The sequence below is a fragment of the Ammodytes marinus genome, assembly GCF_949987685.1.
Source record: "Ammodytes marinus genome assembly, chromosome: 21".
In the NCBI taxonomy this organism is placed as follows: Eukaryota; Metazoa; Chordata; class Actinopteri; order Uranoscopiformes; family Ammodytidae; genus Ammodytes; species Ammodytes marinus.
In genome coordinates this window covers 17,982,990-18,002,539 of record NC_137225.1, presented here as the reverse complement: position 1 = coordinate 18,002,539, position 19,550 = coordinate 17,982,990, and the positions used below count along the sequence as shown (strand labels likewise).

At 39.3% G+C, this 19,550-nt stretch overlaps 2 protein-coding genes across 2 annotated transcripts in view; both read left to right on the top strand.

Annotated features, from left to right (window-relative positions):
- Positions 1 to 2,795: 2,795 nt before the first annotated feature.
- LOC307268031 (zinc transporter ZIP12-like) lies at positions 2,796 to 9,911 on the top strand (the record flags this gene model as incomplete). Its single annotated transcript, XM_080050544.1, has 12 exons — positions 2,796 to 3,038; positions 3,686 to 4,006; positions 4,089 to 4,296; positions 4,434 to 4,591; positions 4,707 to 4,878; positions 5,103 to 5,275; positions 5,398 to 5,553; positions 5,774 to 5,854; positions 7,516 to 7,597; positions 7,732 to 7,890; positions 7,980 to 8,167; positions 9,783 to 9,911. 12 exons carry the CDS (start codon positions 2,796 to 2,798, stop codon positions 9,909 to 9,911), a joined length of 2,070 nt encoding a protein of 689 aa, XP_079906670.1.
- A 4,216-nt stretch (positions 9,912 to 14,127) lies between these two features.
- cacnb2a (calcium channel, voltage-dependent, beta 2a) overlaps positions 14,128 to 19,550 on the top strand; it is a 62,592-nt gene continuing 57,169 nt past the window's right edge. The window contains exons 1-2 of the mRNA XM_080050269.1: positions 14,128 to 14,224; positions 16,719 to 16,811. Of these exons, the coding sequence (XP_079906395.1) occupies positions 14,144 to 14,224; positions 16,719 to 16,811 (174 nt within the window). The 5' untranslated portion in view covers positions 14,128 to 14,143. The remainder of the gene's footprint in view (positions 14,225 to 16,718; positions 16,812 to 19,550) is intronic.

Below are 19,550 nucleotides of genomic sequence, written 5' to 3'. Positions count from 1 at the left end.
AATTTTTTTTGTAACAGGCTAATTTCTTTTGGAAGTTAAAATGTACGAATAATTAGGGGCGTAGCCTATTGAGTGACAGCTAGCCACCCGCTGCCCTCACTTCGCCTCGGAGGTATACGTCAGCTAGATGGGCGTATCTCCCTTCCCCCTACCGTCACATCAATGCCCTTTTTCGGTAAAAGGAAATGAGGCAGTAAAAATCTGACAAGATGGGGACGCGCATAGGCCAGGACGATTGGATGCAGTAGAAATAACTGAGGTCAGCCCGGATGCTACATCCATTTTATATACTATCTATGGTGCCAACTACCGTAGTGATACAGCCTCTCTGTCTGCACTTCTCATAATCCTGAGTCACAATGTTGGATCAGAACACACAGAGAAAGCAGTCTGCAGGTAAGAACTGCCAATATACTAACATCATACAGTCGGTTCGGTTTTGAAAGAAACTCTGGCCCAGAAGTGCCTGCAACTACATATACGGCCACTAGGAAATGCCGGATTAAAGTTTTAAGCAAAGCTAAATGCAAACACCAGCATTCTCACAATGTCAAAGCTAAAATACGTATGTTTAGCAGAGATTATGTTAGCCATGTTCACTATTTTAGTTTACTATATTAGCATGCTAACATTAGCTAATTAGCAATACATTTCATCAATGTATTTGGTCATAAACCATAATTGGTCACATTCAAATTTGGAATGGTAATGCTTAGTGAAAAGTCAGGGGATCACTGAAAGTCATTAGCTTACATTGTCTAGGAACCATTAATACAATTTTGGTTCTAATCTACTGTATGTGTAAGATATTGAGATGTTTCACTTAACAACTGAAAACTTTGTCAGGGCTTTACAAAAGTAGCCTAATAAGTACTCAACCTCTGAGGACTGTAAATCCCTGGTAATCCATCTAATAAAGTCAGGGGCACAGAAGCCAAACTCAGTTTCAGCCTGTGTGGACCATGAATCTCCATGAATCTCTATCAAAAGTTAAAATCAATCGCTCTTGGCTATTTCTTGAGATATTTCAATAAGGACCAAAGTTACAGACCAACTTCATTGATGCCAATGCCTATACATCTCAAGAAAAGGAAATATATTCAACCCAAAAAAGCCTCCTAATCAAAAAACTGATATATGTTTTTCAAAAATCACCATCCTTTCTTCTTTGAGTTATTAAAGACATATTGTTGTCATACCAAGATGATCAACTTTCTTTATGTGATAACAGGATTCTACCCATGTGACAGGATCAAAGGAGGAGATCACCAAGTCATGTAATTTCCCACACTTATCACAACGAAAACAACTTCTTTACTGACTAAGAACAAACTACAGCGTCACTCACCTCTGATTGCAAACTATAAAAAAATGTTTTATTGTTTGTGTCTCCTGCAAGTCTTCTGCATTATTGCTGATATAGGTAAAACCATATTTGCCTAGGATAACAGCATGAATTTGAATTTATTTGAAACTTGATGTTGATGAAAGTGAGGGAAATTACCAGATTATTAAATATCAGCCACAGAAAAAAGGTTCTGAAAAATCCATTTGTAAAGATTTGTATCTGCAGCAATTTTTTATTAAAATCTTAAATAATTCTTGTCCAATTTCAAAATATTACTCATTAAGAAATCCGTCATTCAATCACCCTACCAGCGACTGCATAACCTGTTGTTAAACATGAGGCAGCATTCTCCATGGCAACAACAGCCTTTTAAGGCTGTGGCAGCTTATCCTCATGAGGCTTATTCAACTCTTACTTCTCACAAGAGGTTTTTACCAGCAGCACAAATGCCCAAGAATTCTCCCAAAACAAGCCTTGGATCTCCTATTTTTCCAATCAGAGAAGGAAAGCAAACCTAGTTAGAGCAGCTGAGAGGAGCAGAGGGGCGAACGGTAGGCCCTGCTCATCCGGTAAACTTCTTCATCTCTTCTATCACAGGTATTACTGCAGCTTTTATCCTCTTATTTCTCAGTTGTTTCAACCTGTGGGGTGTGGAGTGTGGGAGGATGCTGGAAAGTGTTGTGAGAAAGCTAGGCATGTTTTGCACTGTGTGTTGATCTTTGATAACTCGGAGATCGCACAGAATAAGAAACCTGTTGATTTGAATGCTTTTGTCATGGGGGGCTTTGGGGCTCGGACTCAAGAGACTACATGCACCCACACCAGTGTTGTTTTAGAACAATTGATGCTTCGATATGAAGAAACTAGTTCAATACGTAGACTATTATGAAAACCAACAGTTTAAAAAAAAACATTCAGACATCCCTTAATCGAGTTTGAAGAGGTGCTGCCTCTGTGCTATTTGACCCGCACTTATGGATAACTGATTTGTTTTATATACTGTATGGGTCTCCGTATTTGTTAGCTGCTGCTTGGCATTAATAATAGCTTTCTCCTAGCCTCTAGTTTTCCACAATACTAATTATTTTCTCCACCGTCTTCCCCCCCTTCATGCGCCCTCCTCCCTGCCCCTGTGCTCTCTCACTTGCCTGCACTAATCCTTTTGTTGTGAAATGAGGGGCCCAGGCTTTGGTTGACCATTCGGCACTGTAAGGGCTGGTGTAGCTCAAGGGTGCCCACTGAGCAATCCGGTCCTCCATGCCATTACTAACTCACTTACTAACGCCTCCCACTACTTTTATTTTCTAGGAGCTTTCTGTTCTGTCTTCTTGCTCATCTAGATTCTGACTTCTCTCTCACTTCTTACTTGTTTGTGTTTTCTATCCTCATCTACTCGTTGTCTCACACCCTAAGCTAGTGCTGGGAGTCAGACAGCCTTGGTAGGAACATGCACTTCAGGAGCAATGCCCCCTCTTTGTTGCTGCTTATTTGTCTGCTGGGGAGGGTGCTGGAGGTGAAAGGGCAGGAGCGGGGTTACCTGCAAGAGGCTCTCAGGGCCTTGGACCTGCCCCTAGGTACCGAGGGCGAGCTTCATCTCCAAAAGAACCACATCGGTATCCTGATCTCCAAGCTCCTCCAGGCAGTGCACTGTGCAGAGCGGACTGGTGCCACTCAGGATGTCTGTGACAAGGTAAGGCCTAGACCTCTCTAAATGTTATCTTGCATGTATCACTACATGATAAATTAAGCAATAACTTTTACATCCACATGCTAAGAATTTATTATGTATTCAGGTCATTCCTTGCTGCTTATTCCAAGCTTGTCTTGGCTGGAATGTGAGTGAATGTGGAGGCTTAAGTCCTTGACCTCTGTGGGGCATTCATACCGAGTGGCTTTAGATGTCCCTCAGTTTGCCATAATAAGCTCCATTGAGTGGCCTTCTCCTGTTTGTGCAGGCAAGCTGACAATATAATTGTGTGTGACTGTGTGGTGTCTTCAAAATGGTAGAGCAACTTTCTTCTTTTCATCATTGTTTGCCATTTGGCAAGCTCTCTCTAAGAAGGAATACAACCTAAGCCACTAACTCCAGTTTCTATAGACCTGTATTATAAACAAAAAAAATGCATTACACAGCTTTAGCTTGTCTGAGAAGCAGAGTATGGCGCGCGTTGAGTCAAATAATTTTTCCACCACTTGTTGACATAATAATACTTATAATACTAACACTATCTAATCTAATGTCAAAACACACATGACCTGATAATTCTTTACTATTCGTCCCTAAAATCTGCCTTAAATGCTTCTTCTTCTTCATGCATATTCCTGTTCTTGTTACAGTGCCTGACACCTGATGTAGCTCTTTCTGTACTAGAGGATGATGGGATGGCTTACGTTGCTCAAGAAGAGTACCAGCGGATCTCCATTGTTCTGCTATTCTACATAATTAACTTGCAAGACCTATGTGTGTCAAATGCTGCCTCCCCTTCCTCCCTTTCATCCTCCTCCTCCTCATTTGGAAACTATCAATTCTACCTTTTGGCCCTCACCAATCTACACCCAGCTGAGGACAATGGCTACCTGTCATCCAATGAAACAGAAACTATCTTGCAGCTCATCAACCAGCACTACGACCCCTCAAGTCAAGATATCTCATCAGAAGTAAGGAGTTTTTATCTGAGAGATCTATCCCGTCTCGACAGGTGCACATCCAGATATGATCATTTCACCTTTGTTCCCACAGTGTATTGATGCCTCTAGGCTCCTTGAAGATGTTAACGCTGCAGAAAATCCAGGTGCTGGTGTCTCTTCTGTGCCCAAACTGGCCACAGCCATCATCAATCATATCCTGCAAGGCCACTGTTTCAAACGGACAAACCTCCCATCTCCTGCTTTCTTTACCAACTATATCTTTCAATCCCTTAACCGCACAAGTAACCTGCAGATCATAGGTAACTTTAAGAACGTAGTTGGCTAGTCGTTATTCAGAAATAGTATTCTCGCGGAAATGCTTGCCATCAGCTTTGAACTTTATAACTATATAATAGTTGCAAACACATTATCATGATGCAATGATTTTTATGCTCAGATTTAGAGGAGTTGCTTCACCAACTAGGAGTAGGACAGGAACGAGCAACACACTCTCACGGCAGGAAGAGACGGAGCATCATAGGAAGTCCACAGAAAGGGGATGATTGCAACAATGGTGGAATGATTCCTGGAAGAATAAGCCGAGATTGGACGCGGGTGAGTCTGAGGCAAATATTTCAGTTGACTTACAAGAAGCATGACAACACAACAAAATTAATTGAAGGGCTTCCTACTCATCCACAAATTTGTCTTTTCCTTTTAATCTAATTAGGTTTGTTTTTCAGCAAATCAGCTGGTGGATATTTTTACTTTAAATCCTCAATTGCCAATTTCCAAGGAGCACTTCAGACAGATTTGCCCAGCCATCATTCAGCAGTTGCTAGGCAATGCCTGTGAGTCTGAAGAGCAAACAAGAAAAGGACCTCTGCCCACTGCTCTGGAGAGTAAGATACAATTGTTTCTCTCTACAATCTGCAGTCACTATAATAAATATATGAAACAATTGGTTTGCTAATTCACTTTTTACAAAGCTCTTTTCTAAAAGAAAATGGGTCCAAGCATTAATTGAACTACTATTTAAAAAAATACAGGGCATTGGTTATTGATTATCAGCCAGAATTAATAACCTTAATATGTATCTAAACGCAAAACACTCTCCTTCCTACAGAGTATGGCTACAGCACGGCTGCTGTCCTGCTCATCACGTTGGGCTCCATGTTCGGTATCTGCCTGATCTTCTTTAACTCTTGTCAGGAGACCTATTCACTTATCCTGCAGCTGTTTGTGGGACTGGCAGTTGGGACCCTCTCGGGAGACGCCCTCCTGCATCTCATACCACAGGTATAGGACACAGAGCAACTGCACACTCCTTTGTAACTGAGTCAAGCGCCATACATGTACAGAGATAATCTTTGTTGAGTCGAGTAAATATCTAATTGTTTTCCTCTTTGTCTCCAATGGAGATCCTTGGCCTCCATGACAACACTCACAGTCATGAAGACCAACACTATACAGAAGGAAAGGAGTATCTGTGGAGGATTCTGGGCATGATAGCAGGAATCTACGGCTTTTTCCTGATTGAAAGAATCTTTTCCTTTTTAGTGCCTTCTCATAACCATGTACGAGTTAAGTTTTTGTATGTCAATTAAATGACATACAATTGTAGCAGAAATACTCAAACCATCAAGTGGAAGAGCTTAAGTTGTGGCCGATTTAATACAGTATATACACTTAGAGTATATTTTTTTTATCTCACCAGAAGTTTAACTTTTACAAATTTCCATATGCAAGCGAGAGTTTGTACGAAGTCTGACTTTCATGACTTTCTTTTGTCTGCAGGGTCACTCTAGCGAGCTTCCCTTAGAGCTAAACTACAATGGTCAGTCACAAAGGGGCAAGTCCATCTCCACCATACAGCTGGTGAGTCTCATCACTGCCCAACCAGCGCTATTTGTTTTTTTTAATGGGGTTTTGGCAGGATAGCCCTGATTCCCGTCTTCTTCATCCCTGTTATTTAGTTGCCAGAGACATAGGGACCATGACAAGGCAGTTCCTGGAAGTTAAACAGCCAAACATAAAAACACTGCCATATATCAGTTGCCAAAGAGGATAAAAAAACAGATTGCATCTGCCGTACTACCAGTCTTTTTAAATAATTTATCCAGAGCAGAAGTTGTAATAGCTTCTGCTCTGCTTTCTTGCTGACATGACATTTTCACAACATTCTCACAAACATGTACAGGTATTATAACTAACTGAGGTTAGTTGGAGGACTGTCCTGTGCAGTTTAATTTGCAACAATGAAAATAAGATAAGTTCAGCATCATATTCATTCGTGATCTATTTATTTTTGGTTTTCTTTCGAAACACATGTACATGGATCTTTTTATGAAATCATAATGTCATTGTTCTCCATTTCTGTGAACACATAGGTGTTTGGAAAGCAGCTATAATAGCACCTAAGTTAACGCATGGTTAAATAATGGTGTTTACTGCTGTGCCACTGTGGAGTTGTTGAAGTCATAAAAAGTTTAATTCGCTCCAATGATACTTCACTCCCACACTAGCACTACCCAAGTATCAAGAAAGCACTATAGCACTTGTTCAGTGGAGTTCTGCTAGAGGGAAATGTTCTATTTTCACAAACATGCAACAGCATGAAACAGATGTGAGAATGAAATATCCATATTTAAAAAAAAAAATCTTAACACATACGACAGATCGAGGGATTGTATGAATCCAATTAATTCATGTTTACATTTAAGAAACTAAAGGACTGAAATTCACTTTAATCAGATTTCCTGTGCTGCCTTTATATAACAGGCAATGCAGAGTGGTGTGGGAGGCAGTGAAGGAACAAAGCATGTAGGTTGTTGAATTGAATCATTCAGAAAGCACTTCATGTTTGGTGGAATCATGTACAAACAGTTGAATACCATCACCCTCTTAAAATAATGGCCTAAGTCACTTTTTGGCCAAAATTATTTTTTTGCTTAAATCATCTCCTTATGATGCTGGCCACCTCTGGTAAAATGGCCTAAATCCTCAGTTGAACAGATCATGTGATTTTACTTGACATAGGCCATTATACCATATTACCAGAATGTCAAGAGTGTGTTTTAGGCCATTTTATTTTGCCTAAGTCAAAATTTACTGTTAATTTTTTTTTCAAGGACATTTCACAAGTGTGTAAAATGGCTTAAGTCACAAGTTAAACATTAATAAAAAGGGTTTATTCGTAATATCTTACATAATTGACAGAAATTGTTATTACAATATCAAGAGTCATCTATTGACATAACCTGTTTGAGTGAAATTATCAATGAATATCATATTCAATCTTTGGTTAAGTTTTTTGTGTTTCCTGAAAACACTGAAAAGATGACTTAGGCCGTTATTTTAAGAGGGTGACGATACATTCTTCCGAACTAAAATATTTCGGACACAGAGATGGATCATGCACACGTAAAGCCTTGGTTTTTGTTAACAGCTGACTGGGACCTATTTTCTGACCATTCTTGTTCCATAAGAAATATTCTAATATTATAGCTGTGCTGTGAATAATTATCGGTATCCTGCAGGGACCAGTGGATGACTTGGAGTGTACAGAAACATCTCCTGAACACATAGACATGAGGAGCCCTTCACATCCGAGAGAGCAAAGTGAGTCAATGAGCTGCACAAAACAGTTCATAGTGATGTACTTTGTAATTAGTCGCCTGGCATGACAGAGCAACTGTCACGGTCCGTGGACGGACAAGGGGTGATGACACAGGCTATCCCTTTGTGTTTTGCAGGACACGGGATTCCTCTGCTGGCTGTGATGGTAATCGTGGGAGACAGCCTTCATAACTTTGCAGATGGCCTGGTTGTTGGGGCAGCCTTCTCTTCTTCAGCAGAGACTGGCATGGCGACCACAGTGGCCATCTTGTGCCACGAGATCCCGCACGAGATGGGTGAGAGATCACTTTGTTTACTTTGGCAAGGCTGTTGTTGATTTGTTGTAGGTTACAACTGATGACTTGTCTTCTCTGCTTTTCCAAAGGGGACTTTGCAGTGTTGCTCAGCTCCGGACTCTCTGTGAAGACGGCTGTGCTAATGAACTTTCTGAGTGCTCTGACAGCCTTCATAGGCCTCTACATCGGGCTGTTTGTGTCTTCAGAGACAGAAGTACAGCAGTGGATCTTTGCTGTTACGGCTGGAATTTTCCTCTATTTATCACTAGTAGAAATGGTACTGAAGCCTTATTCAAAGATAAGGCTGTTGATTATCTACATTTCTCTTAATGTCAACTCATCCCATGAAAAAAACACAAACCAACAATTAATTGATCCCGATATAGTTTAGTGCCAAAGGTTCTAACTCATTTTCTTCAGCATGATCATTGGAACTGTAGTTTCCGGCTACTGTAAAAAAAAGAAGCTTGAAACAGTCCCTTACAAGCAGGACTTTGTGAAAAAATGTTATGAGGCCCCCCGCGTACACTCCCGCCCGTTTGGTGTAAAATAGGTGCAAAATCAAGGCATACCAAAATGCCATTTAACAATACAATCTTTATTAATAAGACCAAACAACATCTGTAATAAATAAACAATATATTTTTTAAATGTCAACAATGGTATCAATAAAAGCTGAGGAGCTGCTGGTTGACATACCTGGCGGTGTACTGGGCGCTGCATCGGTGTCTGCTGATATCGGCCTTCTTGACAAATGTCAGCTTTGACACTGTTAATTAGGGAAATTCAGACAATAAATCCATCATACAAGCAGAGTTAAGATATTTGTTGGTCTTAATGGCACACTACAGAATGAAAATAATAAAAATATGAGCCTAAAAAAAGATTTAAATTTAATTAATGCAACTACTACTACTTCTACTACTACTACTACTACTACTACTACTACTACTACTAATAATAATAATAATAGCTAATAATAACAAAAATAGCTAAAATTAATATAACTATCTATAATTGTTATTATTATAATAATATTATGTACAATACAAAAAAATACTACTAAATACATGGATCAAACAGACTGACATATTAAAATCTGCATTCAGATTTAATTGCCTCGGTCAACAATGTATCAACTAAACACATTTTGGTTTAACATTCTTTCTTCATTTTGGCCAACATAAGAGCCAAAGCTTTTTATAGAGGGAAGGTTAGATATCTCTTTTTATCAATCTTATCAATCAAAAAAAAATGTTTTAAGTGTATATGTTAACCAATATACAGTATGTCCACCAACTGGTCAATTTCTTACTCCTGTTTACCAGAGGTGAAAGCAGAGAAAGGCTTAACAGGACATTAAATGAATTATAATGTCTGCAGCTGGACTCTGTCACGTTTTGAATTGCGGTTGAAGTACAATATGGTCAAAGTTTTTACATTTTTACTTAAACAACATACCCACCTTCAAGTGAAACAAGCTGCTTCTTGGTGAGATGTTGGTTATCAATCGCTTCAGTAATGCGTGCGTTAGATGACGGACCTCAATTATTTTCTCTCAAACTCAATTAAATTGACTTGACATGTGCAGGCCCCACAAGCCTAAACGACGCCTTGTGAACTTCTTGCGCCAAGTCCACTGTGTTGTGCAGGATTGCGCCGCATTTGGGCCTAGAGTGGGGCCAAAAGTATAGCATATGTTCTGCGTATAGGGAGAGGCGGCCCTGCTAACAAGTCTAAACCTTTTTACTCCCATTCTCGTAACGTTTCCTTTGAACTTCAGTGTGGTGACCTAGCCTAGTAGGAACATGTAGCCATATTATCTTAATAATAACAACTTCTACCAAAACTGATTATAATGTTTTTTTCTCTTTTTCTTTCCTTTATTTCAGCTTCCAGAGATGAGTCGAGTAAAGACTGACAGACCATGTCTCATGTTTCTCCTCCAGAATCTTGGTCTGTTGATGGGTTGGGCCTGTCTTCTGCTGCTGGCTCTCTTTGAACATGAACTCAAATTCTAAATGCATCCACGTTGTACATGTCTTCACATGGGGGGTTCATCCAAAACAATTGTTGACTTATTTCATATTTAAAAAAATAATAATGTTATCCTCGTTACACACAGGTGTGTTAGTATGTGCAACCAGGATGTTTTAACAAGTCCTGATTGGTGAACAAGTGAGTATTTCTGATGTTGTAGTCTCAGAACAGGCTGATAAATGTACATTAGCTGTATCAATCCTCTCTTTTTTTTATACTTTGTGATTTATTTTTGTATGTTAGGTATCATGTGTTCCTATATCTGGACAGTACATTTTTGAAACTCTTATAAACCTTGTTTGTCACCATCAGGTTATGTTGTTCAGTGAAATATTTACATTGCCTCAGACAATCCAATCATTTGATTTACAACTAATTTCTCACCAGCAAATATTAAATATTATTATGTACTTGTTTTAATTGGTATGTATTTGACTCCAACATATTTACACTGATTGTGGGAATGTGTAATTTAAAAAGTCATCCAGTTTATGTGGTCTTTTGTTGAAATTGAACATCCTATGCTATTTAACATGACAACATGTTATTCTAGAAAGCCTTTAATTCTTAAAGCATTTACCAAGAAGTTTCCTGAAGAATTTTGACTAATTATAAGAAAAATAGAGAACGTGCCAATTAACTCATTTGAATCAAATGGAGAAGTGGATTGATTTAATATTGCACTTCAACAGATTTGGAGAACTCACAAAAGACACGTTTTAAAAATATATTTAGATTAGTATACCCTTTTTTGTCTGTCTTTCACTGGACCCTCTCTACAACTCCCACTTTTATTTCAAGGAAATTCATATTTCGATGTTATGGGTACAACAACACATATGTACAACAACTCCAGAACATGACAGACCCATAAAATGTAGCAATACATTGATTTGAACAAATTAATACATCAAACCTGATACATTTAATGAGAAGCTCCAGTATTATTAGGTGTAAAAAAGGACGGATACCTCTTTGTTTAGAATAAGATGCTCTATTATATATGCTCTATATTTAAAACCCTGTTTGGAGAAAGGTTGCTCTATTTCAGCTTCTCACCTCAGAAGCATTGTTCTTTTGTTTTTGAGGGCCTCTTATATGAGGGCACTGCCACCCACCTGGGCTACTTGTTCTCTTCATCCACCGACCTCGATGACTAATGCCCGCTGTACAAGATAGAAACTCCGAAGCGATCCGGCCCACACAGCACACATGCTCTTTACCGTTCGACGTTGGCCTGCAACAGGAGGTGGAGGAAAAAAATTGTGATGAATACAACATAAAAAATACACAGTAAATCGACTTGTTTGTCTATAGAATTGGATTTGATGAGGCATGGCATGATTAAATTATTTTTAATTAATATTGCTCTTTGGCTCCAACACATTTCTGTGAAATTTGGAGACAGCTGTCAAGCAGTTCCCTTATTTGCATTGGGGATTAGTTCAATTGCACAATTTACACTGCGATTGTGTTAATTTGCCATTCTAAACTAATTGTCAAAGTGCAAAGTCAGTTGTGTTGATTGTGTCATGAGATTATCTGGCAATCGCATCAGAAAACGCTGACACCATTTATTGTGATTTCCCAAGAAATGTTCAAACAATAGCAGGAAGTCCATTGCTTTTTCTCTTATTCTAGCATTTTTGCTGTTATTTTGGAAATGCCAACCCCTTTGGCATTTCCAGGAAAGCCTCAGGCCTGGTTTGTGTGTAAATGATCTGATCTTTTGCACTAAAGAGGCATTTGTTGGCATATGTGTGTGTTTTCAAGGCAACTGCTGCCAGGATGGAGGAAGGAAGGGCTTTTTATCTGTGGGCCATGCTGGTGTGAACATTGAGTATCCTCAGTTGCTCCCCAGAGACCAGCCAGAAAGAGTTCAGCTCCAGGGTCATAAGAACACAGAGAGAGAGGGATAAGACAGGAAATATAAAAGTGTGTTTCCTTTGATTTGAAAGGATTTGACTGAGTATAATCCTTTGCACCTGTTCTTGTTATCGCACAAAACCACTTGTAGTGGGATGAGAAAGCAGCAGTTTCCTTTTATTATGTGTACTAAAAACTACATTCTCGTGACATTAAAGGTGGAGTCAGCTATTTCTGAAAAACGTGTGTTCAAAATCAATGAATATTTCTTTAGGATCTGCTACTGGTATGGTATGTAAACAAAGTGTAGCTAGCAACATGCCTGTTTACAGAGCAAAGGCTGTGTAGAAAGAAAAATCTCACCCATGCACAGTATGTACAGGTAAAATTCGTGATAAAAGGGTCCTACCTCCAAGCCCAAGTCAATTTAACAACTTATTGACAAGTAGTAGTGGCTTGGATGTGTGAAAAAAGTGTAATGCTCCTTTAAAATGTAAAAGCACATGAAGCCACCAGAGGGCAATAATGGGCTAGAAAACTTTAAGAGAGGAAATGGTTCCCTCCAGTTGCAGTATATGGCAACGAATTTAATGGTAAACTGGTGCACTGTGTACAGCGCCGTACATCACAGCTTGTAAAAATCCCAGAGGCTTGATCCTATAGCTACTAAGAATATAACTATTACCATGGAACTAAGATACAGTACCTTCCATTTAGCGTTATAGAGAACTTACCTGAAAAGGGGAAAAACAAGCCATAAGGAGATTACTTTTACTGTTTTAGGAAGTATTCAAGCAAAGTGGAAGAAATCTATAGATAAAATGATTGAACGATCAAAAGAATTATTTGGATAATCGATAAATCAATACACTTGATCACCTTCTCAGATTTGCGGCTTTCCTCTGTTTGACATAGCCTAATTACAAATAGAATATCTTCAGGTATTTGTCTGCTGGTTGGACAAACCATAATTGTATGACCATTAAGAGTGCAAATTATCCAGACCAATCAACAATACAAATGGTTGCTGCAGTGCTACTTTAATCCAATCATTCTTTGTACCAGCACAATGTAAAAAAAGAAAAGAAAAAAAGAGTCCTGGATCAAAATGTTACTTGAGTAAAAGTGTATTCAGGTAAAAGGAATCAAAGTTTTAAAATAAATAAATGCAGAAATATAATATGACCTTGGAAGACATTCTAAATATTAGGCTTTATCATTAGAGAATGCATACATGTTAAAACATGGTTTTACTATTGAGATGGAGCATATATATATATATATATATATATATATATATATATATTAACCTTTATTTATACAGGTATATCCCATTGAGACCGAAGACTCTTTTGCAAGGGAGACCTGTTTTCCTTTCCCACGTTACCATTCACACATCAATAGCAGGCTAACTATCGGCATTCACACGAGGCAAGGTGGGTGAAGTGTCTTGCCCAAGGACACAACAACTATGACTCAGGTGGCAGGGCAGGAATCGAACCTCCAACCCTTTGAGCATCGGCCAACCCGCTCTACCAACTGAGCCACAGTCGCCCAAAAACTACTAATGGACTCCAACTTGTGACTTTTTTCTACTCATGTAGGCCTATTCATTTGTTCATAATTTTCTCGATTATTCTATTATAATTGTTACAGTAAGTGGCTAAAGCTGTCAGATAAATGTGGTGGGGTAAAAGTAGAATATTTCACACCGAATTGTAGTGTAGAAGGTGGCATGATAATTTGTCTAGGCTACCTTATATAAGTAGCCCACAGAAGGCTACTTGAGTAGGTCTAAATGTAGCCAACTTTGTCCACTGTTGATTACTCAGAAATAATCATTTCCACCACTGTTTCCAAGGGGAAACAATGCTTTAAATCTACAACGGCCTATTTTATGTTCAGGTTGTCTGTGTGGAAGCCATTATTCATCTTCATCCTTTAGTAGCCTAGCCTACTGTGGGGAGGCAGAGAGGTGTTGGCGTTTGGAGCAAGAGAGCTCTCAGCCAGTGTAGGGAGGAGGGCACTGGTGAGGAGACTCTGTAAACCTGAAGGCTATAATATCCGAGAATTGAAATCAGCATCATCACCATCATCTGAACTAGAGGAAAAAACTTGCCCCACAAACCTCTTCCGCTCAAGCTCCTCCTCTGACTCTCCAGGCTCAACTTGAAGATTGGCGCTGCTGCCAACTTATCAGCAGCAGCCTCGTCTCTACTAGCGTGAAACGGTGAATTGATAGAAATTAAAGAAAAAAAATGTGCTTTAGCTTTTATATCGGAGACAGCTGGGGCGTCTGTCTAAGTATAGAGGCTTTGTCGAATATGAGCTTTTATCAAATCGTGTAATGGTCGTCAATAATACTCCAAAAACAAGAGCAACACCTCTGGAAAAGCACATGGAATCGTTGGAACATCCGATTTTACAAGTAAGTTCATTACATTTTAATGACGGCTACGTTTTTCATTTAAAAAATGTGTCGAAAGTTGGCATGCTAAAGATCAGAAACAAGTCAACTGTCAGCTCACCTGCCCCTCAACCTGCCCGCTTCCTCGCGCCAATTGGTTGTGGCTTCTAGGCTACTTATAACTTTTGATTACGTAAGCCGCGAGGACATCAGATCGCGATTGCCAATTTTGAATTATAACGGTCGGTTTTATTGAAACATGTAATTGACGCTGTTTTTACTTAAATATTGCTTTATTTTGGTACAGCCTACATCAGGTTGGTTTCTTACAATATGTTTGTGAGGTTGTCCAGCGCATGATAAAGTTTTCATTTGGTCTACATGACACAACCATATACTTAAAATAGTATAAGAAACGTTTTTACCATTACAATTTAGCTGCTATTGACGTGTTCAGATTACACCATTTAGTCTAGTGGTGTAAGAAGTAATTGCATCATTTAAGATACTTTATTAAAACGAGGGGTGCCTCAATTAATGTAGGCTATCATTGCAAGTCATTTTCAAAATTGGTCTTAATGAATCAGCAAAATGTAGCCAGTAAACGCACTTATTATGTGCTAATAGACTAGACCTATTATAAATGGGTGTAGCCTATGCAGGGTTTTAATGCTATAGCTGGTTTAAGTAGGCTAAAGCTTATTGTGTTAGAGTCAGACACATTTTAACAATAGCCTTTATCATATTTAAATTACACATCTGATGTTTTGAATCTTCAAAATAAGCTGTCAGATAGGTTACATTTCCCTGTGGGATAGGCCTACATGTAGCCTGTACAAAGGAGGCTACACTTCCTTCATTAATGTAGCCTGATGTAGTTGAAATATAAACTATTAAATATGATATAGAAAAACTGTGAAATCCTAAGTAAGCTAGCCTATAGCATAATGGACTTAGTTAATTCCCACCACTGAAGACATCCGCTTATATGCTACAGGAAGCCTCAGGTAAGACTGAATTGCAAACACATCATCTTCTTCATGCAGTAAAGTTATTTTTCAACATGTATTATTTTGAATTTAACGTATTATTAGCACATTCTGATCCTCTATACACTCTCTGGGCAGCTCAGACTGTTCTACATGACCAGCTCCAAAGAAACAGTCTGAATCTCTCTCTCTCTCTCTCTCTCTCTCTCTCTCTCTCTCTCTCTCTCTCTCTCTCTTCTCTCTCTCTCTCTCTCTCTCTCTCTCTCTCTCTCTCTCTCTCTCTCTCTCTTTATTTATATGTGTGATTAACATGTCTCAGGGGGACAGGCTGGAATAAAAGGCAGATTTAAAATGAATTTCTGTTTTTCAGTTGCTACTAGCAACACATGCTGTAGGAGCACTTGAGCTGAGTGCATTACTTTTCCAGCCCCTCACCATATCAGCTTACACATTCAAGACCACCCACATAATTGCCATCGTTTTTATGGCACCTGTCATAATATTACACTTCATATGAAACATTGGACCCCGTAATTAACAAATTGGAATAACAGCGATGCTCTATGTCTATATTAAAAGGACAGGTTCTAATTTTTTCAAGGCTGTGTTAAAACAATGCTCAATTTTTGGTGGGTGTAATTTTTCCTCCTCTTTATACAAACTTCAAAGAGATACCTTGACGCAATTACAATGTTAGAGATGGGGGACAAGTTATGAAAAAAAAATATTTTAAAATTCTGTGACGCTCATATGAGGCTTCAACAAATGAAGTGAATATATGTCAAAGTTACAGTGTTTTTAGTATAGTATTATCCCTCCACTACAATTCAGCAAACAAACACTGTCTGCATTTAAACATAAAGAGGGAGGTTTGCATTTGCAAGAGTCACTTGATTAATCAGTGCATTGACAGAGTAGTATCAGCAACTATTTGGTAACTTAAATAGTTTTAGGGCCGCAACCAAGAATGTTTAATATTTAAGCAACCTTTCTCAATGAACCCATTACTTGTTTTGTCTGCTAGATGAAAAGAGATAGTTAAAACATGCCTATTGATTCATCCAAGTCCTTGCTATTGTCATTAAATATTTTTATTTATCCAACCAGCAGTCTCCACAACCCAAATGTATTCAGTTTATCATGACAGTAAAATGATGATCAACTAATTAATGAGCATTTCCTGCTTTGCTTTCTCTATTGTAAACAGACTGTATCTCGGACAAACCCACTGTGATGGGCACTTTTCTTTCACTATTTTCTAGTTTTCAGTTAGTTTCTGCCGGACGTGAATGCATATTGCATAGAATAACAACTTTGAATGTTGTCCCATTATCTCGTTTATAAACAAAATGCAATAAAACAAGATCTTTGATGACAAGGGTGGACAGGATGAACTAAGACGGCAACAAAAATAATTATTAAAGTCATAGGGCTTGCAGGTATTGGAAATTGTAATATGCAAGACATGAAAAGACGTGAATACCTGCCTTTATCCATTTAATTAGTTCCTCTTTTGTGTTCTTTAGTCTCATGGCAAAGGAGCTCGAAGAAAAGGTCGATTTAAAGGTTCAGATGGCAGCACCTCTTCCGACACCACAACCAACAGCCTTGTTCGCCAGGTAAGGACACCAGTTCATTTTTCAAAAACACTGTGTGTGTGTGTTTGTGTGTGTGTGTGTGTGTGTGTGTGTGTGTGTGTGTGTGTGTGTGTGTGTGTGTGTGTGTGTGTGTGTGTGTGTATAAATGAATGCTAATGAATGCAAACTGGCATAAATGCCCAGCCTCAGTCATCATCATCCATCAGTGATGAGATGTGCATTGCAGTGAAAGCCTTCCGTAAACACTGCCGGGTACAGTATGTTAAGTGGAGCTGCAGCATCGACATAGTCGCCTGTTATAAAGCAGACCCTGCGAGGTACACACTCAACGTGTCTGGTATTTGTTGAGCGGACCTGCAAAGGGACAGGATGGGCCGGGTTAAGGATGTGCGGCCTTGCCTAAATGTTTCTGCCTTTTTTGGAGGAGGCACACATCGTCTTGTCTTTGGCACGGCAGCGGCAGAGCGACGGGAAGCTGGAGGGGATCTGTCCGGGAGACGACACCCACCAGTCTGTTGTCTGCTTCGTCTCAAGGCCACGGACAACTTCTGAATGAGCGGCTTACTTCAGTGTTACGGCTCAACAGCATCAGCTTAGTGAGAAATTGCCTAATTTTACCATCACCCTTGGGAGCTTGTGCCCATTCCCACAGTCCTGTCCCCAAATGAGGAGTTCCCCTACAGTCTGACTCATCAAAGGTTAACTAATTTAGGTTGAGAGTGAGCATCTATCTATCTGCATCTATCTATCTGCTACCTAACACCAAATCCCACAGAAATAAAAGGCCATTAAAGTAAGAGACTGTGGGGAGAGTGGAGTAGTTATGTGTTTCAGGGTCAGTGAGGGCTTTGCATGCCAGCAGAAATACCGTCTCTCAGATATTTGCCGCAAGAGGGCCCCAGAAATAGCAGACCTTCCAGTAACTTCTCATATGTTTGGATAATAATGTAAATACTGTTATTCATTTGTGTTATCCTGACATCAGTTTTAATCTGACCTTATTTCCCTCACCCACCCACATGTTCAATCATACTGCCTGTGATTATTTTCACTTTTCACAGAAGAACGTGGTAGTATTCAAAATCCCTCAACTAAAACAACCGGAGAGTATGGCCCCAACCTTTTTCTGGTTATTTCACTGCCTATACATCAATCTGTCATTTTGTATTTCATCTAATTATTGTCTCTCTTTGTTTTATAATTTCTCTCCTGACTGTCAACAGTCAGTTGACAGATTTAAGATTATGAAATGATCTTTTGTATATTTCGTTTTGCTCTCTGTTGTGTCTAAATCTGTTGTTTCTGTGCCTCATAGTCCTGTCATTGTTGTAGGCGTCTAATAGCGAACAACTATTGCTCATCGAGGTCACTGTGTGATCGATCCAATGCAACTCCGAGCATCATAAAACTGACTTTCCAGTAAGCTGCATATAAACAGCCCCTAAACAACGGAATTACTCATGTCTCTACACATAGAGGGCAGAAGCCAGACAGTGAGTAGGTTGAGAGAGAATGGATGAGAGACGTTCCCTGTGGTCGTGGCCTGATGCCCGGGGGAGTATGGAGGAGGCTGGGAAGGGTGGAGGTCCAGGCCAGACCAGGCGTGGGAGTAGCGAAGTCAGTGTTGAACTAGAGCTCGGCTCTCCATTGAGAAGTAAGGAGGGCAGAACTGTCAAACTTCAACATCAGGTGGACGGTCTATTTTTATTCATGTGGAGGTGTTCTAGTTCTGCAGTGTAAGCAAAGACATCCTCCCCCTGATGGCAAACATTTTAGTGATTTATGGTGCATCGCCCGTCATTGTTTTGACATCATTGTTTTAGCACTGGGCATGGACTTCCTTTTACAGTCCAGACATTTACGTCAACCCATTTCTTATGAGGTAGAAAAACAGATGTTTCAGCACTAAGTTGATGAAAGCTTTATTGGTTAATGGAATAGTTTTTTGGTAACAACTTGAATTCACTTTCTTTCTATGAGTTAGATTATTACCTCTTATGTATCATGCAAAGCTCTAACTAATCATCATGTTGTATCTCGGTTGTTTAGTCTGTACAAAAGCCAAAGTGTAAATATCAGCAGGCATCAGGGAACCAATGGGGACTCCAGGAAGTTACTGAAATTAATATTCAAGTACATAAACTCCCTGTAAAATGGCAGAGCTTAATTTCTCACATTGAGATATAACATCTCAATTTGTGAGCTGAGGGGCTTGTAAGCGGATTTTGTTACTTTTGGACAGAGCCAGACTAGCTGTCTCAACCTGTTTCTAGTGTTTATGCTAAGCTTAGCTTACCAGCTGCTGGCTGTAGCTTCATATTTATTTAAAATACAGTATATGAGAGAGGGATTTCCATGTTCTAATCTAACTCTTGGCAAAAAAAAGCAAGTAACTTGTAAACTTGTGTGTTTATTTGAACACAATACTATCATCTTGTAGTGTGCACACCCATTTGAATTTTGTATTCTCTGCTGATATTGGCAACTCAAAACTGCCCTTAGGTGTACTGTTAATATGAGGGATTGTCTATCTGTACAATGGCAAAGTGTTTAGAGAGTCTGCCTTGTGCCTAATGCATCCTGGGAAACGATCCAGCCCCCCCTGACCCTGTATAATAATAAACTTTCTTTATATAGCACTTCTCTAAAAACAGAGTTGACAAAGTGCTACAAGAGTGAGAAACAAAGCTCAGAGCAAACAACAGGCTTAAACACGAGGTGATGAACTACTCAAAAGCAAATCTACAAAACCTATGTCCT